We start from the raw sequence: 18463 nt of genomic DNA on the forward strand, positions 1-18463 counted from the left end.
CCCGCCCCTCCCGCGGCGGCGCTCCTAGTCTCGCGATAGAAGCGAGCGCCCGTGGCGTGTGTCTCGCTCGCGCTGGGATGACCCTGGTTAGCGCCTGGCCTAGGCCGTTGCCGCCTTGTCCCCGGCCTGTGAGGAAGTGACCGGGCTGCGGTGAACGAAGCCGGTGACCGGGGGGCTGGGGCCGGGGCCGGTGGTCGGTGAGGCCGGACCTCGTCTTAGGGTAAATGGCTCCAGGCGCGGACGGGCTCGCATGGCCCGGCCTGTGCCCGCCACGGGGCAGCCCTGAGCCCCGGCGGGTCTAGCGTGATCCCCGCAGCCCAGGCTCGGCGGGCGAGTAGCGCCCCCCCCCCCGGGCGGGCCTCCCGAGACCCGGCCTCCCCTGCTCCGGGGGAAGCGAGGCTCCAGGGGCTCTGTGGAGCGGTAAATACAGGGGGGGCGGGGTGCTAGTCACAGCGCGATGGCCGCGTAACCTGCGCCCTTGCCAGCGCTGCGATTGGTGCCGCGGGGTGCAGAGCTAGTGCTACACCCCCGGGAACGCGTATCCAGCCTGGGGCCGCCCGCGTGCTAGAAGGCGGTGACTGGCGGGGGGGGAGTGAACAAGTAATTCAAGATGAGAGCCTAGTGTAATGCGATGGCAAACGGGCTGCTGCAAGCTTTGAACGTGTAAATGCTCCTTTATATGCATTGGTGAGACAGATACTGGAATCTAGTTCTGGGGCCCCCATAGTCAAAAAATTCTTGGAGAGGATGCAGAGCCCCAAAATGATTAAACGGTGGGGGGGGGGGGAAGTGCCTTACAGTTACAGACTTAATGTTTAGCTAGATTAAAAAAAAATAAATCAATTAAAAATCAGGAGGAGAGTTGATTGTGGTGTGTAAGTATGTGGAGAAAATACCAGGTACTACAAGGTTATTTTACAAAAACCAGAGAGTGGAAGGTAATGCTGGACAAATATCCATTCGAAAGAAGGCATATCGTTAACAGGGAGGGTAATTATCCAATGGCTCTACCACAGAAAGTGGTGGATTATCTGTCTGTCATCACATTAAGACTGGATGCCTTTCTAGAAAATATGCTTTAGTCAAACAGAAGTTATTGGCTGGATGCAGGGATAACTGGGTGAAATTCAGTAGCCTGTGTTGTACAGGAAATCCGATTAAAATATCTAATGGTCCATTTTGGCCTTAAAAAAAACCTGTGAAACTCTGATGCATCCATCACTGTAGAATCTGTCTGAATGGTGGTTATTTCAGGGTGCCAAGTTTGTAAATGTTCAGCTTTGTAACACGTTAATGCAGTGTTTCCCAAATCCCAACCAGTGTGTCATCAGGCACGAACAGGTGTGCAGTGGATTTTTTTGAAAAAGTAAATGTTAGAACAAGAAGTGGGGGAAAGCTGCCTTCTGACTAGCTGTTTGTCTGTCTCACTGCCCTGCCTACTTCAGGGGCAGAGTAACCAATCAGAGTTCAATCTCCCTCTCTCCCCTCCTCTGCCAGCAATGAATGGGCTTGTCTGCCCCTTCTCTCCTGCAGCCACTGGCTGGTGGAACAGCCCCGGAGCTCAAGGTGTGCCACACCAGAGTAAAGGCTGCTCTAATAGCTTAAGTGTTCTGAGCAAGTGTTTTAATTGTACAGAAACTCTCTTGTTATTTCTAAACTGACTTTAATTATTCATAATAAATTTAAAAACTTTGTATATAATCTTATTTACTTTAAGGTAATGTTTCTGACCACAGCACTGCTCCGAAAAAGGATTCCTGGGAAACAATGGATTGGAAAATACAGAAGACCAAGAGTGGTTACTCTTTCAATGAAGCGTTCAATGATTCAAAGGCTGGAAGTTGAAGCTGAGAATGAATATTGGCTGAGTCGACCATATATGACACCAGAGCAGGAATATAAACATAATGCAGAGAGGAGACTTGCAAAATGGGAGGCCTTGAAAAGCCAGATGATATCCAAGTTTCCTGAACATAGATACGTTGCAGATCATTTGAATCACTTGAATGTGACTAAAAAATGGACAAACTCTTAATCATATCTGTTCACTTTTGGCATATTTGCAGTGCTCTACCATCTGATCTGTTGAAGGCTGTTAAGCACCTCTTGTGGAAAATTTTGTACTTGGTATAAAAATGTGGGGATAAGGACGTGAATCAGATGAACATTTGTCTTCTGTTAATATATGTAGAGTTAATGACATTAAAATCAATCATACAGGAAAAATGTGGGGTGTTTTTTTTTTCCTAATCTTAACTCACTACATAGCGAAAATTTTCCATACATCTCTAGTATATGCCTATCTTCTGTTATAAAGCAGGGGTTTTGTATAGGGCCATGCTGCATTTGGGCAGTGGGAGTTGCTGTAAGGCAATTACTGTTGCGTAGCGGGAGTTTGGCAGGGTCACAGGGGAAAAAGCAACCTTAGAAGGTTAACCAGTATTTTTTCTGGCCTTTTCCTGCCACTGACTCCCTTTGCTTTATTATGAGATTAAAATGAATAACTGATGTTGGCATGAGGTGGTCTGATTATGCTATTCTGGGCAGATTGATATCCAACAATAATAGTATCTAAAAATAAGGCGGTGCTCACAGGCGCCATGGAGCATCTCTGTGTGTCCATGTACTGACCAGTGGACAAGCATCCGCCAAAATGCCACCGAAAAGCAGCATCAAGAGGCATTGCTGTCGAAATGCCACTGATTTTCAGTGGCATTTCGGCATTGACGCCTCTTGCTGTTGCTGCTTCTCGGGGCATTTCGGCAGATGCTTGTTCACTGGCCACGGTCCTTGGTGGCTCATCATCTCGTGCCCACTACCTCGAAAAGGTTGGGGACCACTGAGCAGTGATGCATTTATATCCAGGATGCATGTGTCCCTGCCCGGGCCTTTACTTTCAACTAGGAGGATGTATGAGAACACTATCTGCACCCCCAACTTCTTCCCCCTCACTCCCACAGCCCTGTAGTCATAGTTCTTTCACAAATTTGCTTTCAGTGTGTTGCGGTCTGGTCTGGTTTTCCTTAATTTTGCTCCAGGGCAGGGAGTCTAATATTGTGTGAACCCGTTTTTTTTCTATGAATTTTACTCGAGGGCATTCTGTGCTAAAAAATTAAATTCTGCACAGTATTTTAAAATTCTGCAAACTTTGTCAATAAATAAATGCAGAGACTCCAGCATGGCAGTGGGGAGCATAGGCCACTGGCTGTATTAAGGTGGGAGATCACCCTACAGCCTCCCCACTCTCCACACCTGGGACATGGACTCAGTAGTGAGACTGCACCTGACCCTGACACAGCACAAGGCCTGGGCCTGTGCCAGAAACACCCTGGAGCCCTGCCCCTCTGTGCCAGGAGTACCAGGTGTGGGGCAGGTAGGACCCAAGTGGGGAGGGACTCAGTGTGGGGTGAGAAGATTCTGTGCGGGACAGTTGAGGGGATCTGGAGCCACAGAGGCTTTGGGGGGGGAGGTTCCAGGTGCAGGGGCAATGGGACTCTGCAGGGAATTCCAGGTGAAAGTGGTTGGGGCTCAGCATGCGGGGGCGAGGGGCTTGGTGGGGGTCTGGGTGCAGCTAGTTGAGAGTCAGTGGCAAGAAGGCTTGGGCTCAGTGACAGAGGGGGGGCTTGTCGGAGTTTGAGTGCAGGGAGCTCTGGGGGGTGGTCCGGGTTCAGGGATTGGAGTCTGGAGGCAGGGGTTGAGGTGCACGTATGGAGGGGTACAGGGGTTCTGGGTGTACAGTGTGAGGCTTGGCAGGAGTGCCTAGGAGGCCCAGATGCTTGGGTGGATGTGGGAGCAGCTCCCCATACAGTGACAATTGGACTACTATGAATGCATATTTCTTTTAATTCTCTATAGTGGCAGCTTTGACTCTGAAATTGCAGAACCAGATTTTCCATTAGACATATCAGTATGATGATTAAAACAGGCTAGGTTAGAACTAACAGTTACCATGCTGTCATTTGCTCTTGTTTTGGACTGTAAACCTTGTGGGGCAGAGAGACTTATCTGTAGTGCAAAGCACACCATGCATATGCCCATCTCTAACAAAATTAGAGGAGAATTTTGTCTTCCCTTTACAAATGTTTTAGCTTTCCATCAACAGGTCAAACAAGCTTCCCTTGCCACCACACAAATGCACTACATTTAAACAGTTTATTTGCAGAATATTTCACATTCTTTATTTAGTTACTTTTGCATTCAGTGAAGTCAAGTGTCATAACTTGATATTTTACCACTTAGGAAAAGAGGGCCCCAAAAGGTGCAAGTTTTGCCTAAACCGTGAATTGTAATTTAGATAAAATACGTAGGTCTGAACTTTGATTTACAAAAGTCTGAATGCAAACATTCAACATTAAGTAATAACCTAAGAGTACAGTGGTGAAAAAAAATATACGTATGGAGAAATTACAAGGTACAATTAAAACATGTAGAAACTCAGGCAAAATTTGTTTTTTTTTTGTATATTTCATTCATTTATAAAAGCCCATTTAAAAAAAACACTTCAAAGTATTAAACTATAAATGGCAACATGTTTTCTTTGTGCATAGGAATGTTCCTACCGGCAACATACAAAAAATACAATAAGTGTCATTTATTACATATTTATTCTTGTATAATTAACTTCAGAGACTCAAACAATTAATTGCAAGTGTATGTAACCCACTGAAAAGAACTACAAGAAAGTAAGATATGTGCAGACACCCAGGATTTTGCCATTACAGTGCAATGTAGATGACATACCCATTGGCAAATACAGGAGCTGCAGAGATATTTATTTCGCAATTTAAATGGGGCAAATTCTTAATAAAGCATACATCAGTCTTATCTATCCTCTGTCTGAACCATAATGTAGACTGATCCTAAAAATATTACTGTGAAATCTGATTTTCTCAGAATACCTGACTGGAGCTGATGCAGCAGGAAAAGAGCTCAACAGAGGCATGTTGAGCACTTTAGTATATTGTAACCTAAATGTAAACAGTATGAAGTCTGCTGGTCACCATTAAATCTTTGGTGCCAGCAAGCAGGAGATCCTGATACTCACTCCCCAGCACATTTGCATGGGTGCTATGCACTCATCTGAATTTCTGCTGGTAAATCTCATCTGAAAACCAAATAATTAAAACAATCTTGTAAACATGGTCAGATTCTGCTACCTATTAGAAACAAGATTCAAGTAACATCTGCAAAAATCACTGTTTTATTAAGTCTAACCTAAAACAAATTTTATCGTTACAGTAATGTTAAGATGCACTATAACTACACTCTGTATTTTCATTACATATTATGGCAGTTCTATACTAAAGAAAAATATGCATACTAAAAGCTGTCCCTACATACAAAATAAATGGATAGAAATGAACTTAGTAAACATTTTCAGTATTATACTAAACTTTACATACTGCAGCTTCTCTTTGGTATCAATTAGTGATACTGCCAAGATGCCCTGTGTGTTGAATATCTAATTACATTTCAGGTATGGTGAACAATGGTTCCCGAGTGATCTGTGTTTACAGATATTTCAGTAATTGAAATATTTGGAGTCTTCTTAAACAGATGTCCAAATCCCTAAAGCTTGCCTGGGTTCCACAAACTATTATATTGTAATGTAAAACTTCATATTCAGAAGATACTTTTGAATTTGGTTGGTTGCTGCTCAAACTGAAGAATGACTGCACTAGCCTTATCCTTCATTAGACAGTCTGGCAATAGACCTTAATTGTTAGTTACAAATGTTACTTCCATTCCACTGGTGGGGCTCCATTGAGCTGAAATTGCAATCCTTCAATGATGCAGACAAATGTCCACAAAAATTACTATAAACATAGTAAAATCTGTTTCAAGCATGAATTTAGACTGGAATAGTACCTGAAAAATTTAGATACTTAAAACTCATAGAAGTGCAAGTGTTAGTGTGTCTAATTCTGACACATACTGTACTCAGAGTAGCTTGTTACCTATGCATTCCACACAGTTTGGGAACGCTTACTAACACAGAGTATGTTCTTAAATCAGTAGTTAAATTAAATTAGTAATGTCAAAAAATTTCTTCTAGAATTACCTAGTAAAAATCAGTCAGTGGAAGTCTGGGCTCAAAGATTACTTTCTATAAACTACTGATGTCAAATTCTGAGATAGTATTTTAAGAATTTAGTTGATAAGAGATAGCATCTCTCTCTTCCTACATTCATCATACACATTTGCCAAGAATCAGATGACCACTATTTAAAACAGTCTGATTATGTGGTACAAATTGTAAATGCAGCAAAAGCATTCCAAATTGAATTGAATTCTCTCACAGATTCACTTGTTTCATCTTTCCCCCTTAAGGGACTTCTTTATCATCTTAAGTATTCAGAAATGGGAGGAAACCCTTACATAGGAAGAGAGAAGAGCTTTGTGTCAGGCTTTTGTCCTCAAACTAGAAGTTTAAAGCACATCACATACTTTTAATACAAAATAGCTTTAAGAAGCATTAAGCACATGGATTCTAATGGTACCACTATACTCCAGCAATCAAATAACTGGAATACTATTTGTGGCTGGAACGTGGAGGCATCTGAAGGCTTAAGCATTGGAACTGCTAGTCTTCACTGGCAATGCTAAAGCACTGCTGTGGCAGCACTTTAACGTGGTTTGTGTACTCGCGGCAGAGAGCGCTCTAAAAAACCAGCGCTCTAAAAAACCCACCTCCACAAGGAGAATAGCTCCCAGCGTAGTACACTTTCTACGCTGGCACTGTACAGCGCTGAAACTTGTTTTTTCACCCCCCTGAGTGAGAAAGTTGCAGCGCTGTAAATTGCCAGTGTAGACAAGCCCTTAGCTGTCATCTCAGTATTTCCGTACTTGCACATATGGAACAGCTTTTATAAAACACAATCCAGCACTCACTATAACCATATTATCTCAAGAACACATCCACTGATCCTGAATGGGTGGGGTTCCCTTGATGCAGTGACTGGAAGTTTTGGTTGTATAGGAAGGCCTGGCCTGAAAGGACTTGCTCAGTAGGTTGCTCTCACAAGTTGTCCTGCCTCTGTAAGCCAAGTGTGGAAGCAGTGAGTTTACAACTCCACTCAGCAGCAGAACAGCTTCCCCCCATCTCTCTCTCTCTTGCCAAATTTATTTTTATTGCTGGCTCTCTCCCCTTCTGCGTTTAATTCACTTTCCTTCACTCCAGTACAGAGTGCTCTTGCCTATGCATGGGAAACTGCCAATAGATTTGCTCTCCAAATGAGAGCCTGGAAGATTTGATCCTGTTTCAGATGCTGTACCTATTGTATACCCAGAGCTCCTATGTCAGTTCTCAAAAAAAGACAGCAAAGATGACTCCCTGTATCAGAGAGAGGCACCAGTCTGGCCAGTGGATTCTATTTAGTTCTATGAGTCCATAGTTGGGCACCTTTTAAGATCAGTTTCATGGTATTTCCTTTCCATCAATATGGTCTTTTTTGTGGCAATCACTTCTCCAAGAAGGGTGAGCTGAACCCGCGGACTCTTTGTTGAACCACCCAATGATGTTTTACATCCTGTAAAAGTGGCCTCAGATACTACCTGCTTTTATATCCAAGCATAGCTCCTCCTTCACCAGAATCAAGAGTGTGCTACTCTTATACTAGTCTTACTCAAAACGTCAGAAAATCTGGCAAGCTATGGCACTAAAGATCTATCTATATCTGTATCCAGATCTATATATCAGTGGCACCAATTCTGTATGGAAGTCTCAATTCATTGTTAGTGGCTTATCTGAGATGCAGAGGAAAGAATGCTCCCAAAGAAACTATTGCTCACTGGAAACCACACACAGACATTTGGCTTAATCTCGGAGGGCTTGTCTATATGCAGCTTTTGTACTGCTTTAAATTTTATCAGTTTAGAAGCCAATATAGTTAAATTGGTGTTAGCCTCTAGTGTGGATGCAATTATACTGGTATACTAAACGGATACAATTAACACAGTGTTTTTAGACTCTTAAAGGCAGTACTGTTAAGTAGGAGAGCTTGCCACAGTAGAGACCTAGGTTCTATTCCTTGTTCTGCCAGAAATGACCCTCTGCAACCTCTTAGATCTTCAATTAGCTCATCTGTAAAATGCAGGGGGAAATACACAGTCACGTTTTCTATAATGACAGCTTGGGGTGCTTCACAGCCCTTAACACCCGTCAGTGGAAGAAGGGAGATGAAATCAGGGTCTTGTTCTCAACCCAGTGCACCTTTCCCCAAGCCATAGGATATTTTGATGGGGCGATCTCTCTTTCCAAACCTAACGTTGATTGCTAGAATTTGGTGACTTCTGGTTTTTTTATTTTCAGTTAAGCAGAAGTTGCCAATATTTGAGACAGGCTGAAAGATTTCAGGGAAAAGGGGTTTGTAGCTCAAAAGAAGGCATATGATGTTTTTTGTGAATTCTGAAGTTGCTAGGTGCTACACTTTTTGTACAAAAGTAGTACAAATTTTGGAGAGACATTTTGCAAGACTTTTGAAAAGTGAAATTTTGGACCATTACATTTCCTTCCATGAGTACACTTGCTAGTGACCAGAGCATGATTAAAAATTCTCAGATCTATCCCACTTTAAACAGTACTTGAAAATATAAAGGAATAGGTACCGTTTTAACTCCAGAGATGACTTAGGACCCCTGTGAGAGCAAAATCCTGCCCCAACTTTAACCTTAGTGTTTCCATAAAATACACGTTTAGTTTTGGAAGTAATCAGCCCAGGAACAAAAACATAGGTGGGTCCCTGATAAACTGCTCTGCTGCCTCCAGTCCCAGTTTCAAGAGGACCCAATTGCACCTATTCAGAATCAGTAGATACCATATAGTGGAATAAAGAAATTGACAAGTAAGGGACATTTTTCAAGTTTGCTGGGTGCAATGTCAGTACCACTGCAAAATAAATATAATTAGTAGTCTTTTCTAAATAGGAGTAAGAAATGTGGATAGGTTGTTGTTTGCTGTGGGTCTCGAGCTTTGGATGGACTATGTCCCCTGCATAGGAAATATTTAATTTGCCTTTCATGAACAAGATAAAGAATTATGTAAAGTGCTTATTTCAGCTATTTTTCAGTCACTTCCACTTAAAATGAAAGTAAAAGACAACAGACTAAAGCATAAAATAAACTTCCAATACATTCCCCAAATGCATGATCCAACATTTACATTTCATCACAGATACTTGAACTGTGTCTAAATGGTACTTTAGAGCCAACAATAAAAAAAACAACCTTCTGTTTTTATTAAAAAGTTAAAGCAAATATAAAACAATGTTTATAAACCATCAAGTGTTCAATATAAAAAGCAGTAATTTCCTCCAGTTCCATTTTCTAATACATTACAAAACTTACAGTAAGTTTTCTGATGCCACTAGGATCTTGCTGCTCTGTTACAGCCCTGTCCATCCCATTTTGCACCCCTTAACAGAAAACTGCACTAGTTTGTTAGCTCCTTTCTGGATTGACAATGTTTTGTAAGTTGAGAGGCAACTGTAGGAAAAGTAAAACTGTTGTTCAGGTTACTATATCGAAATGGAAATTCACTTTCTGGAGTCACATTCCTGATATGATTAAAGAAATCAAATTACTAGGGGGCCCAATCCTGAAGCAAACAAGTGGAGCCCAAGTGAAAGAGCTTTACTTGCTTGGCATTTTGCTGCAACAAAGCAGGGCTGAAGGAAGGAGTTTTTAACCCACACAGCACTACAGAGCCAGGGTACAGGGGTAGTAAGTGTGTGACCAGCAACTACTAGGTACTAGGAAGAGATGAAGATACATCGTGCTGCTCTTCCCTTACGTGGTGTTTGGGCCACATGTAGCTACATAGTGGAGACTCACTGGCCATGCTCTCTGTTTGTGGGCAACACATCCACTTTTCCCCTTTCTTGGTCCCCTGGAGACCTACTATGGAAGTAACTTCTGCAGTGCACAGGAATATGGGATCTGCCTGCTTGGGTCTTGGCAGATCTATTCCCCCACAGCAGCAATGCACAGTTTCTGCTCTGTTTGGGCCTTGCTCACCCACGCAGGACACTTCAGGATTTGGCTCTTTTGTAGCAGTATATAAGTCAATGTTGCATAAATGCATATTAATAATCTTAAGGCATCTGTCTGACTTCCCTGCTCTGCAGCAGCGCTTCTAAGAGTCCATTGTACTGTACAAAAACAATTTCTCATAAATCTTCTTTAACATGTTCACACTGTTCCATTTTACTGAGCAACATCTTTCAAACAAAATTAATATTCAAGCACAAATGTGTCGCAGAAACCTAATTAAAGGAAATAAGTTAGTTAGTGGAAGTGTAATATTAACTTTAATAAACATGTAGATTAGTTTCTACTTAAGAATTATATCTACCTATCTTATAATTAATTCTACAAATAAGATTTTAAAACATGTAATTTCAAGCTCTCTGCCTCTGGTAAGGCCCTGATTCATAAAAATACTTAAACATGTACTCATCTCTATTCAGGGCAACATTTAAGCACAAGCTTATATGCTGTCCTAAATAGTGTTGCTTTCCTGAATCAGTTATATTCTCTTTCTACAGCAGTTGCCCAGCTTCCTGCAAAGGACCTCAGTCTCCCTATTTCTCCTGCATGGTGACAGACTCTGGCAACCAGGGAAGTCCAATGGGGAATTTGCAATACAGGACGCCAATAGATGGTCCCTCTAAATTCTTCTTAACAACATAAAATGGTACATCATGACTAATAACAAATAACAGTCGTATCTGTATACAATGTGTTGCTCTTACGAATACTTTCTCATTGCATTTTCCTTACAGAATTCCGCCAGATTTTTGTAAAGTCACTATTACAAACTAAACTAGTCATTGTAAATGTACCCAGGAAATACAGAGTTTTCATGGATGCAGCAGCGCACCTCGTATTTCTCAAATATCAAATAAGAAAAGTATATACAGAAACCCTTTCATACACAGAAAAATAACGTTACTGTCAATTTGAAGTGTGACTAAGCAGAGCCATTTGTTCTGTGTACAGAGATTGCTCACTGAAGCAGGATTTACCTCACACCCACCGCTTTTCTGACCTCATAAGCAAGAGCAAGACAAAACAATATATTGTTTAGCTGCTCCAGAACATCAAGAAAGCATTTAGCTTGGAACTGCCTCTGCAGCGAGTTCCTTCCACTGGTGGGTAAGGCTGGAATTCTTTGGCCTGCTCGCAGACCAAACTGTGGGGAAGGGCTGAGCCCACAAATCCACTGCAACAGGGTTTGCTCCTTCTATCCACTTCTCCAGTTCCATCCCCTCCAGCTGTTATGGCTCTGTCCCAGGAACCTCATGCTCATGCTCATCCACCGGACTCTATCCTTAAATCTACTCTTGCTCAGGGAAGGCTGAACTGACTTACTATTGGACCTTAATACTTTTGAAGCAAATAAATCAGAGGATGGTACTATTAAGAGGCAAGGTTCTCTGCTGTTTAATCAGACAGAGGAAGAGACTAGCCAACCCCCTTATTACTCTGCAGACAGAATGCTACGTAGAGCTACACCTCTAGCACTTGTGATGCACTGAAGAGGGAACTTTTTATTAAGAAGCTTCGAGATGTTCTCTGAATTCACAGACTGGATATTTTATGGCTTCAGATGGCCAGAAGTAATGTATTTGCTGTTTCTGTGTAAAATAATCAATTACATTGATCTTACCTTTTTCTCATTGAGATAATTGGTCATTAACAGACTGAGATCAGCTTTCCAATGAAACTATAACATGCTTTTTTGCACCTAAAAAAGTGAGAGGATCATCATACAAAGTATGTATTGCACAGACACTGGCTTTAAACCACAAAGTTTACGGTGCTGCATATATTTGTGTCTCTCACCAACAGAAATTGAAAGATATTGGCTCACCCACCTTCTCTCTCTATTTTACAGAAGTAATTTTCCCCTCCCTTTAAGCCAAAGCACAAACCCACCCCAAACTAGAACATCCAGAACAGGAGACTAGAAAGTTGGAACTCTTCGATTTCCTTAGCACACTAATCTGTTCTGGATTAGATTATGAGGCACAAATTAGCCTCATTCTAGAAATAAAATATTGACTTTATTCCATTTGACAAATTTTCCACCCATTAATATTTTATTTACTAAACTTTAAAAATCCATTAGGAAAACATAGCTGAACTATAAAATATGATACCAGCTGAGATGTGACCCTCTACTTTATAAATTCTACCTGATTTAACATTTTCTTCTTCTGAGCCACCTTCCACCCACTGACTTTCATTGTCCAACAATCGATTTTGCGACTCACTGAGTGGCCTGGCAGGAAAGGGCTGATTGGCTCCAGAACTGAAAACAGAGTACACAGAAGTATGGTCCAAAGTTAGATTTTGTAAGAAGCATACAAGTCATAAGTTACTGAAAAAATTAATAAAATTGACTTAAAAGTAAAACAAAAACACCAAACAGCCCAGGCAATGCAACTGGAAATTAAGTGTATTTTTGCCTGTTTGAAACCTAATTACGTATAGACTTGCTTCAGTGAAAATAGCCTCTGTCTGGACTGGTTAAGGCCATTTACTATTCTCATGGGGAAAATGGAAAATTGAATACTGAGGAATGCCTTGTTCAGAACTCCATGCTGCATTCATCTTGTGATTTCACCTACACAATTGCCATATAAATTATGAAAATAACGTAGCCAGTACTTCCTGAAAAAGAAAAAGCAGCATAAACCTGCTCCATTGTTTAAGTTTAAGCAAGTTCCACAGGTTAGTTATCTTGCATAAAAAAAGTATATTTAATTTATTTCATAAAAGTTGGCTTTTAATTTCTCCAAAGCCCATCTACATCAGAAAACAGAACTGTTGCCAGAATGATTTAAGCCATGGATTCCCCTTAAGTGCTATTGTAGGCTGGGCAATAATAGCACTTCAGAAAGACTTAGTTCCATATACATGTACAAAACTTCACCAAGTCTGAATCCAGCTTTCTGAAGAATACTGAAGACAGTTTTGTCCTCTCTAAACTAGCACACTTTTCAATATCAGCAAACTACTAAAAATCGTTGCCAGCAACAGTTCAATTTCCTCAAATAGGTAGGGCTTGAGTGTCCTCTTGTTTATGCATTTATGGGACTACGTGAAATGGTAAAAACACCACCAATATCATTTGTTACTTTATACACATCTACCACTTTCTAATCATTCTCTAAAATTGTATTATTATTTTAGTCTTTTCATATCCCTTCTGATAGGCCTTCAAATTACATTATTTGCTAATCTTTGGAACTTTTCTATTATGTTCTTCTTGAGAAGTAACCAAATTTGAAAGTGTTCACAGTGAAGATGCATCATTAGGGCCTTACCAAATTCATGGCCATGAAAAACACGTCATGGACCGTGAAATCTGGTCTTTTGTGTACTTTTAACCTATACTATACAGATTTCACAGGGGAGACCAGTGTTTCTCAAACTGTGGGTCTCGTCCCAAAAGGGGGTGGTGGTGGTGGTGGGGTGGTCGCAAAGTTATTATAGGAGGGTCATGGTATTGCCACTCTTACTTCTGAGCTGCCTTCAGATCTGGGTAGCCGGAGAGCAGCAGCAGCTGGCCAGGTGTCCAGCTCTGAAGGCAGCGCCCCGTCAGCAGCAGCAGTGCAGAAGTAAGGGTGACAATACCATACCATGCCATCCTTACTTCTGCGCTGCTGCTGGCAACAGTGCTGCTTTCAGAGCTCAGTTCCTGGCCAGCTGCCACCGCTCTCTGGCAGCCCAGCTGCCAGCAGCAGTGCAGAAGGGTGTCAATACTGCGACTCACCTACAATAACCTTACAACCGCCTTTCTCCCCACAACCCTCTTTTGGGTCAGTATGTCTACAATTACAACAACATGAAATTTCAGATTTAAATATCTGAAATCAGGAAATTTATAATTTTTAAAATCCTAGGACCGTGAAATTGACCAAAATGGATTGTGAATTTGGTAGGGCCCTATTATTAATCCATCCATTTATATTTTCGGTATTGGTGTCTATCCCCTTAATACTATTATGTAAATAACTTATTCTTTTCTTTTTTGATTGCTGCTTTGCACTGAGGAGACATATTCATTCTGCTCTCCACCACTGTTTCTCAACCCACCCCATCTACCTACGAAGGATTACAAACTAATTCAGGACCTACTGGTGGGTGTAACTAGTTTAAAGTGGCCTTTCAAACTTGCACTTACTTTATTCGCCAGATGAAAGATGAAATGAGACATAAATAAAAGCACAGAAATACAAAATAAATAGCTGAAATTAAATACCTTTTGGCGGGTTCATTTTGGCTTGAGACAGTAAGTTGCTCTGGATCCATAATCACCAGGCGAGTTGGAAAATTACAACCATCACCCAAGCTACACGATGAAGGAAACATTAAGTAAATCAATACTGGAGGTGTATTAAAATGAGCTAGGTAAATCCAGTTGAATAGGTACATGCATGAAAATCAAATGTCACATGTCAGAACTAGTTAGTTTAAGTGCCAGGCTGCACTCCAAACCTCAGTGAAAACAGGAACTGCACATAGATTTCCTTCATGGCAGTGCAAAGTTCTACCGTTTAGCTATGTGACCAGGCCACTTAATACTGGAGCCAGTTTCTGTGCTTTTGGGAAGGCCTATGAAATAACTTTTGCCCTTCTCTGCCTAAACATATTGCTGTCTGTCATGACTGAGTCACAGCACCAGACTATAGATTTTAGTAAAAACTACTGAGATGATTCTTTGGGACATGACCCAAAAGTAACTTTTTTTTTGTTTGTATAAAATTGTGTGTGAAAGCATGCGAGAGAGATTCACACATCCCATTGTACAAATGCATGCAGGTGATCTGGCATTTAAACTGGCAAGAGCTGTAGTGTAGGCAAGGCTCCAGTGGCCAGACCTATTTTTACCACACCTTCAATAAGCCTGCTTTTGAAGCCAGTCTAAATTAAAATGACAGGGGAAAAAAACTTGTCTGGCTGTCAAGAGGCTCATCTACGCTATAAATCCCAGTGGTTTTAAACACCCATTCTAACACAGGTTCAGCTGAAATGGTATTAAAACTGCTGGGAAATTATTTGTCAATTTCTCTACCACAGACAGAGCCTTATATTGCTTAGTCTCAGAATATTTTCTCATAACACTTTTAATCTAATTATGTGCGGTCCACACTGAAGGCAAAATTGTGTCAGACAGTTATTTTTTAAATTATTTCTAAAAAATGTCATCTGACATCAGTGTTCTTGTAGCATAGATGAAGCCTGAGAGTTCACTGGTCTGGTCCTTTGTGTTGCTGGGGTCCTGCTCTATGTAAGGCACCAGCCCACTGTCATTTGAAACTGTTAGCATCATTCTAAACACTGTTCAAGAAGTGTTTTCAACGTCTCAGTCTGGCAGGCCCCATGCTCCCTTGTGATCAGGGCTTAACTCTTCAGATCAGGGTCCTCAGTGAAGTTTGTTCCGCTGTTTACTGTACACTTTCACCCACCAACCCCTAAATTCCAGGAGTTATGCATAGTTAGTTTGTTTTTTAAAGTAGGGGAATCCATGGTTCCCATAAGGGTAGCAAGTCTTACTTAATACCTTGTAAAAACAGGCAGAAACCAATACTTCTTTTCATCTCCAAAAACCTCTTTCAGATTTTTGCTGCATCCAAGAGAGAAGCCATTTTTGTCAGGGCCATTTCGAAATGTGGGTGCACGGAATGCTTCTGTTTAAAAAAGGAAATTAACCATTTTAAACTAAGCAACATACTTAGAAAGCATGGAAGTGAACAAAATTTCTCTTCATCACTATGATTACTGTAGGCAATGGGAAGATACATGGGATTCAGACAGTGAGTTTAGTGAAACTAATATCAACAAATGCCTTAAAATGCATTACAGTAAAACACTGATGTCAAGTTTTAGCAATTAAAAATATGGCAAAGATCTAACAAGGTAAGTGACATAGTAGTAATGAAGGGTAAAATTTTAAATTTGATACGGGACGTGCTTTTGTAACATGTCTATTTTATTTTATTTTATTTAATTTACATTTGACAGTCAAAGGAATACAAATACAAAACCTGAAACCCCGACTATAATTAGGCTTATAACAACTACCCTGCAGCATTAATACTAATCTACAAATAAATTAACCACTAGACAGTCAGTGCCGATCTTGGAGCACCAGTGTTGCATACTCCCAGTGAGATACTGTTTGATAAGGGAGTTGCTGCATTCTGTACCAGCTTCAATCTCCAAACAGTTTTAAAGTATACAGCACATTGCAATAGTTTAATTTTGATGTGAGAAGGCCTGTCTAACAGAAGCAAAGACCACAATCAGAAGGAAAAGCTGCAACTAGAGCTGAGCGAATGATCTGATTGATGAAAACTCTGAGGGGAAAAAAAAAAATCACAGAAAAGAAATCAATAGGACTTGGACTCCAAAGTCACGTAAGTACTATTGAAAATGTTATCCAAGTGCTTTAACTTGAACACATGGTAGAAAAAATACCCATTGTACTGACCAGCAAGACTCAGTTTACGGCAGGCAAGGGAAGTATCATTATGTTAGGCAGGAAATATTTGTCAGTATTTCCATTTTTCCGTATTACTTTGAGTGTTTTACAAAAAGTTTTCTAGTAGCAAGGTCCTCTCTTTTATTCCCTCTATACCTCATAACATTTCTGGGGCATGGACTGCGTCTTTCTACATCTACGTACACCACCTAGCACAATGGTGCCATGATGTTGGTTGGAGCCCTGGGGTGCTACTGTAATACCAATGATTTGCACTGTGGTAATGCCTATAGGTTCCAACCAGGGATTAGGGACCTCTTATGCTAGGCACCATACAAAAAAAATACCACAAAAAGATAAAACAAATAACTGAAATCCATCGTACACCCACACCTTTGGTTCCAGACAGATAACTCTTTACACTCAATTATCTCACAACAGAACCTTTCAATTAAATTACTTCCACTGAAAATGTTCCACTCTCCACAGGATTTTAGAATTTCCCTTAAACATTATGCCACTTCCTGCAGAACTCATGCTCACATCAGTATCAGTTTTCTGGCCAAAAGGCAACTACATATTCCAATTAACTGACCTATTGTTGATCTGTTTTTGCTGACTAGCCAGCAGTGGTAGCTGAAAAGTGACAGTATGCTGATGAAGAACATGGCAGCCACAAAGAAAAGGAAAAGTACATGGAATTTTGCATGCGAGTCTGGCAGATCATTCTGGGGAGAAAAAAAATGAAGATTAATATTAACCCTTTTAGCAAATAATCCGGCATCCTCAGTAAATGTTCTACTCTACACTTATTCCCCTCTGAAGCTTTTTTTTCTTCACTTTGCATAATATGCTGCATCACTAATAAGCCTCTTTTCCATATTATCTGAAGTGGTTCAGAGAAGTGGATCACAGTGATTAGCCTGATGGCAACCCCATTCTGTCTGAATTTTACCTACCGTTCCTTGTAAACACCAACATAACTGGAAGCGAGCAGTATTTTCTATGTACATTTGACAGCACTTTTGGTATAATCTCCTTCATGTTAGGGTGGGTCTTCCATACAGCAACAGGGGAGAGAAAATTGTTTTTAGAAACAGGAAAATTTGGACTGTGAAACCACAAGAATCAGCAGAGTGACTCAGGGAAGGTGCTTAAGCTACTTTTAATTTAAAAATGGACTAGATTTTAAGTTGACAGTGTCCCTGTTAACATGACCCCAAACTGGCAGCGAAAGCAGAGAGGAACTGGACTAGTTACACAATGTCTTGTCTAAAATATTTTTAAATGTTGGAAACATTAGGGGCTAAACCCACAAACGGATTTAAGTCCAAAGTTTAGATCCTCAAACCCTTTGCTCAGCTGCCACTTAACCCTGAAAGTGCTTAAATTCCCTAGGTGCCTACTTTTCTGCCAGTGGGCATGTGCCAAGCTGTGCAAGTCCTGAGTTGCTCAATGCCTAAGCCCGAGCGGGATCTTCAAACTGGGCATTCCAACTCCTAGGTTGCCTACAGCACCCACATCCTGGGTGTTCTCAAAGGTCACCTAAGAGCACACTTACTGGATTGGGCCCTGCACAAAACAGAGGACGACGACTTGCTAATGCCCGTGGCTCCCCCCAGTAGGCCAGTGCATTCACCTGGGAGGTTTAAAGGAATGATTTCTAGTTCAAAAGGAATGATTTGGGGGAAGTTCTATGGCCTGTGTTATACAGGTGGTCAGACTAGATGATCACAACTTTTTTTCTGACCGTGGAATCTATGAGCTTCATGGTCAAGAATATCAAAATGAGAGAGATGCCTAAGACCCACCCTCTTCCTCCAATTCCTACTGGCTAGTTTCGGCAGCAGGGCTAAGTCCCCTTGGTTGATCTAGGCCTAGTTGCTTGAGTTAGACCAGCTTAAAACACAGACAGCACTTACACAGCAAACCACTACAGGCCTGTGCCCATGGCAAAATTATGGAGATCAC

General features: G+C 41.2%; 2 protein-coding genes across 4 annotated transcripts in view; one reads left to right on the top strand and one right to left on the bottom strand.

The window, feature by feature from the left end:
• The first annotated feature begins 6 nt into the window (after positions 1 to 6).
• Positions 7 to 2316, top strand: MRPL57 (mitochondrial ribosomal protein L57). 2 transcript variants are annotated; one of them, XM_039519373.1, is made up of 2 exons: positions 7 to 234; positions 1718 to 2316. In XM_039519373.1, the coding sequence occupies exon 2, from the start codon at positions 1721 to 1723 to the stop codon at positions 2033 to 2035; it is 315 nt and encodes a 104-aa protein (XP_039375307.1). In that variant the 5' UTR covers positions 7 to 234; positions 1718 to 1720; the 3' UTR covers positions 2036 to 2316. The 2 variants fall into 2 exon arrangements, with proteins under 2 accessions (XP_039375307.1, XP_039375306.1); XM_039519372.1 differs by having other exon boundaries at positions 11 to 220; positions 1718 to 2226.
• Positions 2317 to 4138: 1822 nt separating this feature from the next.
• The window catches only part of ZDHHC20 (zinc finger DHHC-type palmitoyltransferase 20), a 75835-nt gene continuing 61510 nt past the window's right edge, over positions 4139 to 18463 (bottom strand). For both annotated transcript variants that reach the window (XM_039538929.1, XM_039538935.1), the window contains exons 8-13: positions 17088 to 17220; positions 15572 to 15698; positions 14270 to 14359; positions 12198 to 12313; positions 11669 to 11746; positions 4139 to 10262 (exon numbers count right to left, since the gene is read on the bottom strand). In XM_039538929.1, the coding sequence (XP_039394863.1) occupies positions 11709 to 11746; positions 12198 to 12313; positions 14270 to 14359; positions 15572 to 15698; positions 17088 to 17220 (504 nt within the window). In that variant the 3' untranslated portion in view covers positions 4139 to 10262; positions 11669 to 11708. The remainder of the gene's footprint in view (positions 10263 to 11668; positions 11747 to 12197; positions 12314 to 14269; positions 14360 to 15571; positions 15699 to 17087; positions 17221 to 18463) is intronic.

Source organism: Mauremys reevesii, linkage group 1 (assembly GCF_016161935.1).
Source record: "Mauremys reevesii isolate NIE-2019 linkage group 1, ASM1616193v1, whole genome shotgun sequence".
NCBI lineage: Eukaryota > Metazoa > Chordata > Testudines > Geoemydidae > Mauremys > Mauremys reevesii.

Coding starts and splice junctions, on each gene's coding strand:
- MRPL57 (XM_039519373.1), top strand. CDS start 1,721: ATGTTTCTGACCACAGCACTGCTCCGAAAAAGGATTCCTGGGAAACAA.